General features: G+C 31.9%; 1 protein-coding gene across 1 annotated transcript; it reads right to left on the bottom strand.

Moving 5' to 3' along the window:
* Positions 1-5,100: 5,100 nt before the first annotated feature.
* LOC143201539 (facilitated trehalose transporter Tret1-2 homolog) lies at positions 5,101-17,208 on the bottom strand. Its single transcript, XM_083059060.1, has 3 exons — positions 17,023-17,208; positions 11,218-11,556; positions 5,101-6,235 (listed from the first exon to the last, which is right to left on the bottom strand). Exons 1-3 carry the CDS (start codon positions 17,206-17,208, stop codon positions 5,204-5,206), a joined length of 1,557 nt encoding a protein of 518 aa, XP_082915186.1. The 3' UTR covers positions 5,101-5,203.
* Between the last annotated feature and the right edge of the window lie 1,926 nt (positions 17,209-19,134).

Raw genomic sequence — 19,134 nt, 5'->3', positions numbered from 1 at the left:
AGTTTTGAAGAATGCTAGAGTGTAGGTGTATAATAGTCTGAGGATAAATGTGTTGGTAAGAGTTAAAAATCGTTTCATAAAAACACATAATAGTCATTGTTAACGACACCCTAATGATCCAGCAGCTGCTACTCTAAATGTAGAAAAGTAGAACAAAGGGATTAAATTAAAATAGGTAATGAGTTCATGTTTTGTACAATAATGTCCTGACTAATAATTTATTTACTTTTATAGATTAGATACAACTAAAAAGATTCGTAGAGTCATTCTAACAAGCAAATTGAAAACAACTTTTCCATTTCCATAATTTTTTGCGGGTTGCTATAAAACTTTCCATGAATATTTGTTAAATCTCAACAAAATTTTACAATTCAATAGGTGTTTTTATCCTTATTATTCATTTATTTTTGTAATTTTACCCTTGTGAACTATAAAAGTGTTTATATCATACTTTAGTTAAAATAACAACCAAGTCAACATACATATAATTTTAATACACTTCCATTCATGTTTACAATTAGACAAATTCCTTGGTCTTTATGCCAATGTTTAAATCAAAAACATATTTAAATAAAATCAGACACCCATGTAACATACGTTTACTTATATTTAATTGCACCAATTTAGTCAGTATCAATAAGTTATCTTTACAACTAAATTAGTTCATAACTGGTATAAAGACATGACAGTGTTCATCAACATTCTTCAATAAAACGCACGTTTTAATAAAAAATCAACTAACGGAGTAGTTAATTTTAAAATATCCGTATTTCCTTCTTCAAACATAATTAATATTCAATCACTAATCTACTACCCACTAGTAAACACGCACCTTCTAATAAGGAACATAGAAACAAATTGTGAAACAGCAGACAACTTTTATTTTCAGAAGTTTAACCTCGACGATCTACTACTTTTGGATGCTGATCAAATACCGATCACACAACAAACAAATTGATGGGCCATGAGTACACTACTGTACCCGAAGGGCAGTTACGATTATACCCGAACGCAGGGTCTGTAGACCAACGATTGCTCAATTATTTCAATTAGATCAATTTATGCTGTATTGAATGTTCACTGAATGGTAATTGTTAAGATTCATTGAAACCTTCTAATCGTCAAATAAGATAAAAGTTAATTATGTTTTTTATTTATATATTAATATTAATTCACCTGTTATGTCCTGACTTTATTTCATATGCATGAAGTATATGTTTTTACTGTAATAGATAACTGTATAAATGTATGATAATTTTTAAACCTGGAGTCTTATTATATATATTTATATATATAGAAGTTAATATAATTTGATATATTACTATAGTCAATTCAAAATAGCAGTGACATGAGTGTCAATATGCGTCTGTCTAAAGTTGTAAATTCGTTTTAGCCAGACAATATTATCCTGGTTATTTCATTCTATTTAAATAGAGATGGAATGTTGTGGAGAACAATAGAGAAGTTCGAACACGTAAAGGAATAAGCTTGCAAAAATTGTACGTTTTGTCAATTATTGTAATAGATATTCAGGTGTAGGAGGGTACTCAAACCAGAACTGTCTGGATTTATGCATTGTCGAAAATAGTACCTTCGGTTTGTGTGAGCTCGATCAGACATATTGAAGAAGAAATTGACAAATGGTAAAATCTTGAGCAAGTTTTTGGGGGTGGTGAAAGGGGAAAAAATTAATATACTTTAGTTGTAGATAATTGTTTTATAGAGTGTGATAGCTTTATGAGCATGTGTGTTATTGTTCAGAATATACATGAACGTTTGGTTAACATGTATGAGGAGAAAAATAACACTAACTGTTTTGCAGATATGGCAAATGCATTAAGGAGAATGCAGTGATTAAACGTAGTTTTATCAAGAAAGATGTATACAGGCAGTAGCAGGACAAACTAAAGAGAAATATAGTAATATCATAATGACTTTACAAGGATACATTGCATCGAAAGAAACAAGAACTAAGTGTAAAGCATAAATATGCTCTCTAATGAAAGTAAAATACATTACTCAGATATACAGTTGTTTATTAGGTGGATTAGGCCTTCGGGGAATACTACTACATAAAAAAACGCACCTAGAACCCTACTTATATTAGTGTGAAAAAAGTTTTATATATATATATATATATATATATATATATATATATATATATATATATATATATAATAAAACAAATGTAACCTATAAATTATTGTGGCTGTATAATTAATTGCAGTTTTATGTTCTTCGATAATATATGTATTAGATGGATTATAATGTAGTGTATTAGATGTTCAATTATTCTCTTTGTATTAAAATTTTGTTACATGTCAGAGCCAAAATGTAGAAAAACTCAGAGTTGCTGCGGCAACATTACGACGTTTTGACAGGTCTTCCATGTCACTGCTATTTTGAATTGACTATATATTATATAGAGTCAATTCATGTCATGTCAATAACAATTTTATTAAAAAATTGAATAAACTTTTCAATTTACATTTTTACATACCGTTTCACTTAATTATTAAACTTTATTTGATATAAATAAATATCTATTTTCATAAAAAAATGGCAATTTAAACAATGTTTAGTTTTAAATAAACCTTTTGATAAGAATTGTACAATAAAGATATACTTTTCATTTAAATATTTTTAAAATTTATCTATTATATTAATTTAATAAAATTCTATAAATTTCGACCACTTCCCCACAAAATATAACTTACAAAGTATGTTTCATTACAAAAAACAGAAGAGTGATGCGGATAATACGTGATTTAGTTGCAATGTTTTTCAGAAAGATAATTCAAGTAAATGAAACATATTTAAATTCTTGGTTAGAAGAATACTAAGGAAATACACAGATGAAGAAACATACGAAGATAACCAACAAAAGAAAAAAAATAGAGATGTTATAGTAACTACATAAAAAAATATTTCTTAGATATGAAAAGATATAGAGATAAAAAGTACACATTATAAGATATTAAAACTTAAGAGTTAAATAGTTTACTCTACTGTTTTACTCGATGTCGCTCAGGCTTTCGATAAAGTGTGGTGCGAAGGCACGTTTTACAAACTGAGTTTACCATAACAATATAAACAACTTTTATTTTTACATATAAATAAGAATATGTTTATTTTGAAATAAATGAAATTAAATTGTGAATATGAAATTATAGCAATTTTACTAATGCCGCTCAAACCCATTCAACAATTGACCAGGTACCCACAGATCACAGATATTATTGAAAAAGCATGCGAACAGGAAAAAGACTGCTCAGCTATATTTATGGACGTAGCGCAAACCTTCGATAAAGGACTCGTGTATAAACTCCACAAAATGTTTTCAAAGCAATCCGAACTCAAATTCCCACATATCAGCTATGATTTTTAGAGTTAAACAAGAAAAAGATTACTCAACAATTTAAGAAATAGTAGCAGATATTCCACAAGGCAGTGTTTTGGATCCTGTTCTTTACCTGCTCTACACATGTAACATACTAAAAAATGTTACTCTGGTTATATTTTCTAATGCCAGATATAGAGAATAAAAGCCAACTAGCGCAAATCAGTGCATATTGAATTTACCTTCACCAAACTGTTTATATATTAGTAAATATGAATAATATTATTATCTCATACAATAGCAATGCGTAGTACATTCGGACGAACGCTCCCGCAAGATTTTGTTGGAAAGAGCATATCAAAAAGAAAAGAGAAGAACTGGAGTTAAAATACAAACAAATGTATGAGATATTTGGAAGAAACAACTAAAATCTAGATGCTCAGAAGATTGTGAATGTACCCAAATACTAGGAACAATTACTTAAAATAAGACCTTCAGATTCCAACTGCCACAAAGGAAATTACGATGTTTGCAACAAGGCAAAAGGAAGAATTCTAATCTTATGTTAACCCCTCATTCCTTATAGCAACAACGCTAAGTATCTCCGAATTACCCTTGATGCAAATCTACGCTGGAAGCAACATGTAAAAAAGAAAAGGAAAGAACTTGAGTTAAAATATAGGAAAGTAACAACACAATAGTTTGAAGAAAATTACAATATTCAGTACATAATAAGTTGCTACTATATAAGTAAGTATTGAAACATATATGGACGTACGGAATTCACTATGGGGATGTCCGGCAAAAAGTAATACTATACAATACTAGTTTTTCAAAATAAAGTCCTGAGAAGTACTGTAGATGTACCGTGATATTACAGGGCTAATTACTTACATCGAGACCTTAACTATCACCAGAATCAGAACAGGACACATTTTTTAAAGAATCAAACGTGTTGATATTGTCTAGTGTAGGTGCATTTGTTAGAAAAATAGAGCTAATGGGTACTCCTAGATATGTACCTAGATTTAAGTTAATAAAGATAAATTATAGGTTAGTCGGCAACGACTAGTGTGTGTGTGCGCTTCAACTCTTAAATAACATGGAACTAGGACGCATACTCAAGAGAATCAAATCATGTGGTCTTGTGTAGTTGAGGGTGGCGTGCACTAAATGGTAAAAACACTGAAAAATGCTACTTGCTACTACTTCTACTACGAAACTTTCATTTTATTTTATTTTATTAGAGACTAAATAAAGGCCAGTGGGTCTTCCTCAATAGGTATCTAGTTTTAAGCAACTGTAGAGACAAATTGTTGTATATCACCAACTCTACAGTACTGTATTTTCATTTAGGGTCATGAAACATTAACAATATAATACAATTATTTCTAGTAATTGTTGCATTAATGCGAATCATGTCTAAATAGATGCTTGGTTTGACTCGATTGGTTTTCGAATTCTCATAAGAATTTCCTGATTCTATGAACTAGGAATCAGAATTATACCATAGATATTTGATCTCATATTCCCTAGAAGCCCAAAAAGTTGAACCCGATCGAACCCGTACGATAAATCCGAAAAATTATTGTCGTTTAACATATTTTGATTTATCCGTTCTAAAATATTATTGTCGTTTGGTTGATCTTACTGATTAAGTTTAATGCCAATAAAGCATATGCGGTGTTCTCATTAGTTTCAAAATTTGAGCATCAAGTGTTTTTATTTCCATCTATAATAATATTATTGTCGTTCGGTTTTTGTCGAATGATGATTGCGGCATCGGGGCAGGAAAGAGTTGCACTAGCAGTACCGTTCGACGACATTGACGGACACCTTGCGCAACTGTTTCCTTGCCGCGGGTCAGCTGTCAGCGTCGATCTCGGTCAGATCGCGACCTTTGGTCTCGGGCACGCAACACACCACGAAGCAGAGACCGCAGACGGAGATGAAGGCGTAGAGCCAGAACGCCCCGTATAATCCGAGCAATTCCTGGAAGTCGATGAAGGTCTTCACGCCGATGAAGGCGCAAAAGTAGCTGAAACAGGTGGCGAGGGCGGTGCCGAGTCCCCTGTGCTCCAGGGAGAAGAGCTCGCTGACCAGTAACCAGGAAATCGGACTGATCCCTAAAGAGAACGCCACTGTGAACACCAAGACGCATAGTAGTGGTATCCAGTCCAAATTCGGGACTGATTTTGGGTTGGCTTCTTCGTAATACGCGAACGACCCAAACGATGCCAAAGCCAAGGACATAAGGACGCTGGATGCGACCAGAAGAGGTAGACGACCAGCACTGTCCACCAACAAACCGGAGAGAAGCGATGACAGCAACTGTACGACGGCAACAGCCACAGCAGCGCTATGGGGATTGGTCGCGCCGAAAGTCTCCTTGAACACGCTGACCACGTAGAAATTGAACGCGTTAGCACCAGAGAATCGTTGAAAGAACATCAACCCGCATGTTATCAATGCCGGGGTTCTCAGTACCTGCAGGAATAGCTTCGGGTTGGTGGGGATCTTCCTGGACATGACGTGGGCTTGTAGCAGGGACAGTTCGAGCTGCAGATCCGCCTTATCGCCGCGCAGCCACCGTAAGGCTTTCTCGGCCTCTAGGTCGTGGCCTTGGAGGACTAACCAACCGGGACTCTCGGGTATCCGCCACATGGCCAAGCACATGGCCGCTGGGGCGAAAGAAATCAGGCCGGCTAGTTGTCTCCAGTTAAGGAAGGCGCCAGCTGCGAAGGCGACAAGTACTCCGGCATGCCCTGATATCTTTAAGAGGGCGCTGAGACCTCCTCGGATGGAAGGAGCCGCTATTTCACTCACGTAAACTTGGGCTGCTAATTGAACGATGGCCACCAGAAAGCCGCTGGTAAAGGCGGCGAAACACATTATCTGAAATTGAATTAAAGCAATAGTTAATAATTTTTGTATGAAAAAATTTAGTATATTTGAGAACAGAAACCGAAGTTTTTAAGCGTTTGAGGTTGACTTATACTTTGTCAGTTACTATGCTATGGTAACATGTTACTATTATTGGTTATAATGTTATTCTTTTTTTGTTATTCGTTCTGAATTGCAGAAACAAATCTATTTAAGCGTAATACTGATAAAATATTTTTAACAAAAAAATTGAAACAACTTCAAAAAATAAATTAGGAATTCACTAAAAATTAAAACATAATCAAACTTAGCTCTTTAACACAAAAAGAAACATTTCAAAATAAAATATGGACATAACAATTATTGCAATCACTAAGTAAAAATAAACAAAAAGTTTATTTATCATGTCTACTACATGTATTTTATATTCTACTATATACACATAATTTAGCTTAATACCTACCTAAACCTATTTATCTATTTAGAATATTATTTTAACTTCTACCAACTAAGTATAGTATATTTAATTGGTTATATTTATTTAGATTTGTTTAGTTGGTCATGTAATTTTTTGTATAAGTAACAAAATTTTATTATTAATTTTGTATTGTTTAGGCTGGACACTGAATTTCTCAATTTCAAATTTTTGTTAAAAATATTTTATTTTTCTCTTTTTAGTGTAAACTATTTACTCAATAAATTACGCAGCTATTTTATTTAATATTACAATAGGTAGGCCAAGTAAAGATGCGGCGTGTTTGAGGAAAAATAGGAATAAAGAAACAATCATTGAAAATAAAGGGCGCTTCAGGCCCCGGGGTCCGCCGCCTAGCCAAGGTGATACGACAACTGTTCTAACTAAAAACAACAAAAAGTTATTGTCCCCGGCAGCTAATCGCTTTATCCATTACACCATAGAAGCAGCTGTCTACAATATTTCGATGAGGTCTTATAGTTAATGCTTGAAAAGCAAACTGAATGGCTTTTGCACTCAACAACTTCCGATTTTCCGTCATATCAGCTTAGCAATAACATTATACACAAATATCTGATTATTTTGGATAAAAAATATATCAAAATTTTGTCCGTGCCCTTGAAATTTGAGTGTTTCCTTTAATTTTCCCCCTTCCTCCTAACAGATTCTGATTTGGTTCTAATGGGGCTACCTCCGTAGTGTACTCTTTCGAATAAAAAAAGAATTTTAAAAATCGGAATCATACATTAAAAAATATATATACAGCCGAACATATCTCGGCATACATCTTGATGGTAAGCTAAATTTGAAACATGATGTTATAAAAGAGCTAATTAGACACAAAGTCAAGCATTTCGGCGGAAAATACTTTCAAGTTGACCTAAAATCAACCACTTTTAAACTGTCGAAGATGTCGAAACTGGTATTCGCATATTCTAATCGATGAAGCATGGTTGTCATAACTTTCACACAGCTTTCAAGGACCTTTAGCCGCCCTTTTACTCAAATTGAAGTAAGAAAACACTTCCCGCAAATGTTATTTATTCAGTATACACACGACATTTTCAACGCACTGTAGATTTTTTTGTCTGCGTTTCGACAGGATACGTTACTCTTTAATCATCTCCGGTTTTGGCGCATGCGCACTATCCTGCATAGAATAAATTATAGAAAAGAATAAACATAGAAAATTTCACGGTATAGGCGACCTTGGGGAAATGTTTTGTTTAGTTCAATCAACGGTAGCGCTGCGATCGCAAATTGTGATTGGCTAGTTTAAATTCCTGGTGCCGCCACTAACATGGAACGTGATTGGTCGATCAAATTGTGTGAAGTCAGCATTTCCTATAGGTGTCCATTTTTTAGGTTGTTGTGTGAAGGTTTTGGTTTTTGTATTTTTGTTTAGATCAAGAAATCTACGTTTTACGTTGTGCACATTTTCTGTTTTACATTAATTATTATGGAGTAATAATATAACAATTGGTGACAGTGCGTCAGTGTAGTAAAAGATGTAGGGTACCAGGGTAAACATTTACTACGGAAATTAGACATCGTTTCCCAAAGAATGATCTCGCTCCTTTCTAAAAATGGGTTGATCAAGTAAATAGTAGTAAGTTACCTGGATAAACCACAATGCAAATATATCAACGTCATGGTGTCTATCACGGATATTTTAGTGAAAAATCTAGAATTACCCTTTTTTCACGAACAGGTATTAGGGCAAATGCATATCCAACATTGTTTTTATCGGGTACATATAAAATTATCTATATACTACATGTCTGTATATATTGTTTGTCTACAGAAAATCAAAACCTATTTATGAAGATGTTAGTAGTAATAGAATTCAATTATCTACTAAGTTGTTCGTATGCTGTCAGTGTGATGTCTCTACATAAATAAGTCTTACAAGAAGGTAATAATTAAGATAACTGGATAATTAGTAATAATAAATATTACCTTTAGTTGTAAAATATCCCTAAAATATTTGTAATAATTTAACTTTTTAGAACAATCAGTGTTCAATAATTTTATAGTAGAGCTATTGTATATTTAAATTTGATTGCCTTGTTAAGAAAATATTTGTTACGGTGCCCTCAATTAAAAATTTAATTGCTACTTTTAGGGGATTTATTACCTTACTGCTTCTACTACTACTACTATGAGAAATCTTTAAAAGGGTACATCATCCCTTCAATTTTTTCACATCATTCTCCCGGAAAAAATTGTGAAGAAGATGAACATGTTAGATAACTTATATTCTTTTTCAACTGGGAGATATAGCACCACTTGAGGTTGTTAAATCACCAGTTGAGTCTATATTTTCAGTTCCAGAGAACTTTGCTTTGAGAAAAACAAGAGTCTAATATTATATTTTAGTCTTATTTCAGGCTATTTAACAAAACTTCTGAAAAAGAGACAACATGCAATATTTGTCCACATTCTATATTAAGTAGTTCCACAGATTAAATACTCTTAAATCTAAATATATTTAAGAAACACATACATTTTTAGTGTTTCAGCTGTCCAATCCATAATATTTTCAAGACCAAATTTTTATTTTTTTATTTAAATGAATTAAATGTACTTTTGGTTAAATGAAGTTAATGCAATATCAACAGGGAAGGATTTAAAGTTTACCTTCAAATTATCAGGATAAGTTAGAACTCTAATAGATCCCATAAAATTGATGGCACTAAACAAATATGGGAAGGCGTTATAGAAGGATTATAGATATTTTAATTTTGCCTGGAGTAGAGTTCATAATTTTTTTTTCTTGCTTTTTGTTTATATATATTTATATTATTTACACTTATGTATATTTGTATAGGATTTTATTTTAATAAATTAATTTTAAAAATTATATTCGATTTTCATTTAAATACTATTGGTCAATAAATGTGACGTCACAAAGTAATCACGCGAAATGAGAGACCAATCAAAGCAAAGTATTTTCCTTACAGGTTTCTACATAACTATTTTAAACTAACCAATCAAATTCACGTTGTCAACGCCGCCAATGATTGAACTAAGTAAAACTTTGCCCCATTACTTACCATTGGAGTTGCACACTCCTGAGAATAAACCATATTGTCTTCTTTTTCTAATGGCGGTACGTCCTTTTCTAGTCGATCGGTACGATCGATCAAGTTAAAACAATAAAAAAATCTAGGATATTTAGATTTTGTGTTACATTAATAATTCTATAGTAATAATAATTAAATTTTTGTGTTATTCTTAGTTGTTTAACATACATTGGTTTTAAAATATGGATGAACGAGGGAAAGTGCAGAATGTAAGGTTATATTTTTAAAAGTTATAAAATCCGAGCATCATCAATTTTATTTATAGTGGAAATGTTAGCTGCCAAATTTATAACACATCATTTTCAACGACATCGAATAGGTATCGATATATGCCAAAACTTAATGATAATAAGAGCAGAAAAGAAAATGATTGTTGCTGTTTTGGAAGTAGACAAGTCATGAATGAGTTACGTCCATCAAGCATAGTAGCAAAAACTGTAGTAACTGGTAATAATTAGACATTTATTTTAAACATAATATGTTTTAGTAATGATTTAAATTTTATTTTATAGGTAAGATGTAGCTAGAATTGGTTGAGAGTGAAAATCGTATCGGCTTTTTCATTTGGTTTTAACTATGTTGGCTGTGTTTGATCTAAACGATTTTGGTGTTTTTTATGGTAATGTTTACATGTTCCTTGGAGTTCTTGTCAATTGTTCAAATATGGTGTTTTTATAGAAATAGACAGGCATACAGAAATTACTTTTGTTTCATTTTGTTCAATAATTTTTTAAATAAAATGTGTTATTTCAAAAAATGTTCAATGCTTATTTCCCCCTTTATATATAGTTCTATTAGTCAACATTAAATCAATTATTTATAAAATTTGTGTATATTTATTCATAAAAAATATTGATGTGTAATATGATGTCTTTATAAAAATAGAGTAGATGGATATATATTAATTATATCTTTATTATTTCGTTTTATTCAATACTTTTTAAAATAAAATGTGTTATTTCCAAAATTTTACCCTTTTTAGTTACCTCCTGAACTTGCTTAAATATATATATATATATATATATAATTTAACTGAGGCCTATCACAGAGGCTTCAACCTGAAGTTGATTACTAATGTACCCAATATGATTTAATAGATAGCAACACCAATTGTTATAAATCTTCTAAAATTAATATAGAAGCCTGATATTTTGGCACTACATATTATAAACAGCACCTACCTAATAACACTTAATTTATTTATATTATATGTTGCATATGACTGATATTAAATAATGAAACCTATTTTATTTATAAACGTAATTCAATATAACGATTTACTAAAATTTAAATATAGTAAATCCTATATGACATTAAATAATTTCGATAATACGTTATAATATAAATAATTTCGTAAAAATTTAACCTAATACGTTTCTGCGGATGGTGACAGTCCAATTACAGTAATTAATCATAGATAATTAATGATTTACCTCGACGCTTACTGCAAAAACAGTTAATATCCAACACAGAGACAGCGGCAGTCCCGCTATTAGTAGCGTCCTTTTCCTGCCCCATTTAACGGCGATCCCCCCACACGGAGCCCCGAATAGAGCCCCCAGTAGGCTCAGTGACGCCAACCACGAAGCTTGCTGTCCGTTTACGGTGAAGGCTTCTGAGTCTCGTTGTTGTAAGGAAGCTATGGCTGGTGAGCTGTAGCCTTTGCCCAGTCCGGAAGCCAACGGTCCTAGAGACACCGCCAGTGATGCAAGGACTTGTCCAAAGTATTCGGGTTTGCTGGTGATGAACAGTTGTCGTCCTGGTCCAGACAGCTATAACAATATAAAGTATTAAAAATTAATTTCAAACAATTTTTGATGAGGCGATAGCACAGTCCGCAAAAAAATTAAGAGCTGAATCGAAAAACAACTTCCTCTTTGTTATAGGATGATATGTTTCTTAACAATTTGTTATTATTATTATTAGTGTATTGACTGAAAATAGTCGAAACAGTCGATAGTTAATCGTAGTATACGCGAGACGGAGATGTATATATTCCTTCACGTACAAGTTTTAAAAAACAAAAGGAAGAAATCATAACTAAATACTATTTCCATGCAATGAATAATTGCATTTTAAAGGAAATAGAACTACTTTTATATTTGAATATTCTGTGGATCAGTAAAAAGGAATGGAATAATATCGCCAAAAATGTTTTATCGTATTTTAATAATATGCTATTTTTATATAAGATACTATAATAAATATAGATAATACAATAGAACTTAAACAAAACCTAAAAACAAAAGATGTACAATAACCATAAATACTAAATAAAAGTAAAACATATATCTAATCACAGAAAAAAGCTAATCCATGACATAACTAAAATGATCGCACAATAACTACGAGAGCCTTTTTGAATAAAATAAATATCTCATTTATTATTGAACTTAAATATTTTTTAACCACTATTCAAAAATACACGTGTTCAGCTTTTCTCCCGTAATGCGATTTTTTCGATTGTTAATAATTTGACCAGAGTTTGAAAAAATCTTGTTTCGAGGAGATAGATGTTACGGATATAGCAGACTATTCTAAATGTAATTGATATAATTCCAGTAATATCATTTTATGAGGTTGCCAAAAATCTAATGAGTTTTCTAAACGCCTAATAAGAGGCATTTCCATATACTGCTTACTTTGAAAAGTCGTTTTAGTACCTGGTGTAATTATTTCATCCTAGCTAGATTTTTATTAAAATGTCTTCAGATGTAATACATTCTTCGCCAGTACTTGTGTCTTGAATTTTGAGTTGTAGTACTGTATTTGTGCTTTTTGAAGTTAGAATAGAAGATATCTTTTTTGTGATAATTTCTTGTATCGCCTTAGGATTATTTGTAATACCAAATGCTGATTTTTTAAATCAAGGACTGCATAAAGCAGAAGTTGAGGATTCTCTTTCAAAATATTCTGGAACCATAGAACGTTTCGCTGAATGCATCATTATACTGAAAAGATCTAAAATAATAAAAATGGATTGTGAAAAAGATTTCTCTGTTTTACCTGCTGATAAAATAAATGTTAACTAAAAAGTGTCGCGACCTTTATTATTTTCTTGTATATTGCTATTAAGCCAAGAAAATAAATTGTTGAGTATTAAAGGCGAGTTTTACTATCAAGAAATGCATTTATTACAAATATTTAGTATAAATATTGAATATAGTTTATCACTTCTTTACCTTTAAAAGACTTCAAAAATCGAGAGAATTAGATCGTTGTCATATTTTTATATGTCATATAGATATTGTCATAAAATAGTCGAAAGCATTTTACTATTTATTATTCTCAATTTTATTCTTTTTGTCTTTTTATATTAATATAATATTGTTGTTTACAATCAAACTACCAAAAAATCATAAAACTATATTTATTACATATAAATCTATGTAAGCATAAAACCGATAATAGTAACTAAAAGTACACGATTGAAACAGTTGATAAAATCAGTCGGACCGAAAATAGCGACTGAAAGTAGTCGATTGAAATAGTCACTAGTAAAAAGTAGAAAAATCAGTCGAGCCAAAAATAGCGACTGAAACAGTTGATAGTAAAAAGTAGTCAATCACTAAACAGTCGATAGTCAATTTTAGTTCCCAACGCTAATTATTATTTGTAGTAGTTATAAGTGTTTCATTAATTTAACATAAGTCAAAAAAGCATTATAGCACTTTTAATCTGAACATACATATGAGGACATCCCACCCAGGTGAGTATTCAATTTTTATATTGGAAATTGGATTCGATTTTATACTAAATTCATTATATTTTAGATATCGATTTGAATTGCATTCCTTGGTTTTATTAAATGAATTGAGACAGAGAATTTTATGCTGTTTTTGTATATCCAACTGGATGAGGAAACAATAGAAGTATTTTTTAGTGCCGTGCAAGATACACTATTGAGTAATTTTAAAGATAAATGGATGCTTGCGTTTTTATATATAGATAAATTAATTATATTTGTTACCTTATTTGTTATTTTATTTTATGTTTTATCCTTTAAATTTAAATTTCTTTATAAAAGGTTAAATAACGTAGAGATAATATATAAATTTAAACTAATAGACAGTAAACTTAGTTCAATTTGAACTTGTGTTTTTACTTTCTGTTTTTTCATGAATGTGAATTCAAGATAATTTTTTCTATTTATAGTATGTTTTTAGTATGGAAACTCTAGGTCTGGAAATCATGTAACGGCGGTCAACTCCTTTTGATTGAGTGATACCGTGCAATATCTTCTATTCTATATACACAGAAATCAGTAAATTTAATATCCTAACTTATTGTACGAGCAATGCTCAAAATTTTAAAAATCTCCGCATGCCTGCCAACTATGGTCTAATAGTTTATTTTTCGGAGAACCAATTCCAAGTTCTTGTAAGAAATCAGTATGACGCAAGAAAAAAGCCGTTGTGAGGCAGAACCACTTTATGGCTTATGGTATGAATCTATGAAAATATGTATGTATGTATCGTATCGGATCGTAGCAAAAAATTCTGACGCCTTGAAATTTTTTTCTTATTATTTTCGTTTTCACTGTACTAAAATATATAGAAACCAGTTGAAAATACTCAAAGAGCTTTTTGTTGCAGACCTGTGTAATAGATAATAATGGAAGCAGTAGAGGCTCTGGAGAATTTTTGACACCTGACTGCAAAGAATCACCTCTCTAAATACAGAGCCTCATTATTCCTATTTTAGGCACTTCATTGTTTTTTTGTGTTTTGTTTGTGACTATGAATAATGTTATAAGAGTTACCAAAATAACAAAAATATAAAATGTTGTTTGCATTAAATATTTATTTTTATGGTGATTTCTGGAGAACTATTCACTATTAATTTTTTTATTGTTGACCAGTGCTATAAATCCAGAATTTCTAGCTAGATAGATATGTCGTTATGTCTAACTGATCAATGTCTAACTGATCAATGTCTAACATCAATGAATGCGATACATCTTCTGTTTAACGCTGTTACTCCAAAAGAAGTTTCCAAAGTTATGCAAAGTGACATTAATCCAAAGAAAGCACCAGGCAATTATAAAATTCAATTGCAGCATTCCGATGAAAACATGTTTCGGATGTTATCGACTAATTTCACTGATACCAATAATATCCAAAATATCAAAGAAAAACTCGTGTTAAAATTATTAAAATGAATCGTAGATTGATCTAATACTAATCTGATATTGAAAAAGTCAACGAAGAGAAAAAAGTTTGCGCAGCTATATTCTTGGACGTAGCGCAAGCCTTCGTTAAAGTCTGTCATAAGGGACTCATGTATCATATATGAGTATTAAAGCCCTATATCTCAATCAGAATGTTTAAAGTTAAATAAGGAGAAGCTTATTCAACAGTAAAAGAAAAACAAGCTGGGGTACCACAAGACAGTGTTTTGGGTCCTGCCCAAGACACTGTAATACTTGCTGTTGGAGACAATAGCGAAGAAGCAACTAGAAAACTGCAACTACTTAAGTATGGAGAATGACAGTCGACCAGAGTAAATCAATACATATTGATTTCACATACAACCAAATTGTTCATTGACAAGTAATATCAGCATAAAACTTCATTGGCAAGAGCATATCAAGAAGGAAATAAAAGAGCTAGAAATTAAATTCGAAAAAAATTATTGGTTATTTAGAAGACCTTCTAAATTATCCGTATATAATAAAGTGCTTCTGTACAAGCTACAACCCATATGGACTTATGTAATTCATTTGTGGTGATGTTTTGCTGAAGTAATAGCCATGTAATACCACCGAGATATTCTAGGAACAATAACTTACACCGAATTGTTCGGATTCCAATAGTCATAGAGGAAATTAAGAGCTCGCAACATGACATCAAAACGAAAGACATGAGAACCACTCCCATGTAAACATTGAAGTTCTGCAACTCTTGGATAACACTGAACTAGGAGAGAGACGCAAGAGAACCAAACCATGTGACACAGTGTGGTTATGTATTGGAGTAGGCTAAGTGGTAGAAATAGTGAAAAGTGATGCTAACTTTTATTTTATTAAACTGAGTAAGGGGCAGAGAGATGTACCTAGTTTAAGTCTCTGTAGAGACAGATTCTAAGTAAGTCGGCAACGGATAGTAATAGCATATTAATAAATAATAAAAAACGTGATTAGAATAACTAGGAATATCTCCAGAAAGATTCTCTTTCGTCAGCAAAATAATTGAATAAAATCATTTCAGTTACTAGAAAGATAAGGAAGCCTTGATGGAAGAAATAACTATCTTGGGAACGTAATATTTTTCTTAAAACTAACTATTTCTATTATAGTAGAATAGAATAATAGAATAATACAGTATATTCTATTATAGTATTCATATTAGAATTTTTCAGTTCATGGTTTTGACAAAATTGAACCAATCACGCAAATACATGGGTAATTTTATTTGAAGCTGTTAGTTTGGGATCAATTTCAATATGCAAAGTAAAAAACGAATATTTACGAAATACTTTTTTTTATTTTCGTAAAAGAACGGAAGCCGCTGCGAGATATAAAGAGATTTGTGAAGTAAATATCGATAATTGCATAAGAGGGCGTCTGAAAATTGGTTTAGAAAACTCCATATTGAACATTTTTCAATCAAACTGCTGATGGAAAAATGAATGCGTGCTTAGCGTAAATCACACCGGAAGTTGAAGTGTGTTGGGTTAAAAGGAAACCCATTTCGACTCTAATCTAATAAATATCTAATAATGTTTTATGCAATACTACAATAGTACGGTGTTGATCTAAAGTGTAGATGTAAAATAATAAATTAGAATTAGAATAATAAGAGAATAAATAGTGTATATACAATTTAAAAATGAACACAAATACAGGACTACAAAAACAACCATAACGAAGTAGAGGTTCTATCCAGACAGCACGCATCAGCACCCATATCGAAGTGGTAATGGTTATTTGTATCTAAATCTTTGGAATATAAACATAGCATAGGCTAGATTCTATGGAGAAAATCGATCTCTCGTAGAAATCCGAGGCATTTAATTTGTTAAAATCAATAAAATTTAAGGCATTTTTAACATTTTTCAGCTCATATTTAGTTCTAATTTGGGTGAGTCGTGGAGGAAGAAGTGGAATGAAAGAGCCTATTGTGGTTGGCCTCATGGGCCCAACGACATTGTCCCTCGCTATTTGTGAAACAAGATACGAATGAGATAAGGTTGGTATGGACATAAACATCTGTGATGGGGAGGGGGGATGAGGCTACCGATTTAGCCGCACTATCCGTGCGCTCATTTCCCAGTATACCAACGTGAGAAGGGATCGACAGTAAACTTCTCCTGATCCCAATTAGATAGAGAGTGAAGATAACTGACAGTGAGTCGATGACCAGAGGATGGTTGAACTTCTGTTCCAGGAAACAATCGAGAGCATTTCGGGAGTCGGTTAACATTAGTCATTCTTTGAAGGTTTTTGTTGATATGTCAAATAAGGATTTGAATATCGCGAATAATTCAGCGGTCAATACTAAATACTACCCTATTCACAAATCACAAATGCACTGCCAAGCCCGCTGTAAGATCTGGAGCCATCGGCATTTATGTGCTTGCGGCCAGGGTAAGAGTGGAGAAGTTCACAGAACATGGACCAACAGAATAGTAATTAAATTAAGAGGGATCATTTATTGTAGCGATATTTTAAATGTCTTTGTATAACATAAATCTCATCAAATACTTATTGCCCATTAGGCAGATTGTATAAAGTTACGAGAATAACAATTTATAAAAATATTATATAAAAAATTACTTTAAAATAAGGTGTTATGGCCATCATAAAAAAAATTATAGAACAGAATATACAGGATTTCCAGTCTTGTTGATATAAAAATGAAGAAATATAAACTACAATGGTTAGCATTGAAAAGACCGGCGCTGAAATAAACATACGAGATGTATGCTGTGCGCCAAGATACAAAATAATACAATAACAATACAGAGATTTATTACAATATTAGGCCCAAAGTTTATTAATGGATAGTAATGAATTACCATTCCTAAATTTTTACATTTTGAAAGGCATATCTTCGAATGAAATAAAAATCGGAAGCTTGCAAGAATTATGATCACACTCCAATATTGTTAATACTAGGCGTGAGAATCCTACAAAAAACAAAGAAGCCTAATCTTACTAACAATTAACATTAATAACAAACAGGGACACGTTTCGACTTAAACTGTAGAAATAAATCAGTTTCAATGTAGGACTCAAAACTATGGACGATTTTGAGTACCAAACCCGAAATATAATTTAACAGAATGATAAAAGAGAAACGAAAAACTAGAATGGTATGGCAGAGAACCAGAAATGCTGTAAGGAAAACAATTTTTAATATAATTAGTAATTAGATAAATCAAAATGTGTATTAATATAATATAGAAGAGTTGCATCAAAAATATGTAAGTGAATTAAACTTGGAAGCGGACAAATATTACTTGCTGTGGAAAAGAACTCGGAGATTTAAAAGACCAATTATTAGAGTACCGCCTATTAAAATGATCGAAATGAATGGGTTCGACTCAATCATGAAAAAGTCGAATTACTCGAAGAACATTAAGCTGACGTATTCTAACCGAATGATATAGAGTCTACAATAGATACAAATAATGTTTATCTGCCCGATGTAGTTGGAAATCTGATTTCCCCAATGGAAGTTGCCACACAAATTGACAACAACCTCATTGCTAAAAAGGCTCCTGAAATTGATGATATTTCACTTGGGTTATTGAAGCAGCTGGCACGAAAAACAATAATCATATTGACATACATATTCAGTGTCTGTTTGATAACGAAACATCTTCAGGAACGTTTTAATGCTACTGGAATAATTATGCTAAAAAACAGACAAAACGGCAGAACAAGCTGGATCTGGCAGGCCTCTTTCGCTGCTGCTATCAATATCAAAATTATTTGAGAAAATGTGATTTAACACAGATAATTTATAGAAATACCGGATCCCAGTTTGGATTTCAAAATCAACACCCGTCAATACACCAAATGCACAGAGCCTTGCAATATTCCTGGACATCGCACAAGCTTTTGACTGGGTATAATATTTGGGATTAATGTACAAAATGAGTACTGGAGAATTACTGTCAACTGCTGGAATCATATTTTGTCGAGTCTCACATGAAGGGATATTCTCAACGCTCTACATTGTTGATATCAACAATACAAATAGCAGAAGCACAAAACCAACAACAACAAAAGAAACAATAGTTGGAGCATGTGCCAATGACACAGTTAAAATACTACTGATACACTGATAAAAAAACTAATTACATCACTTGAGGGACGCCCACTTCCTCAAGCAGAATCAGTT

This window comes from Rhynchophorus ferrugineus, unplaced genomic scaffold (assembly GCF_030347505.1).
Source record: "Rhynchophorus ferrugineus isolate W39M unplaced genomic scaffold, kcgeb_rfMv2 rfM8, whole genome shotgun sequence".
Taxonomy (NCBI): Eukaryota; Metazoa; Arthropoda; class Insecta; order Coleoptera; family Curculionidae; genus Rhynchophorus; species Rhynchophorus ferrugineus.
Note: the sequence above shows the minus strand (reverse complement) of the source record. Positions and strands in the feature narration are given on the sequence as shown.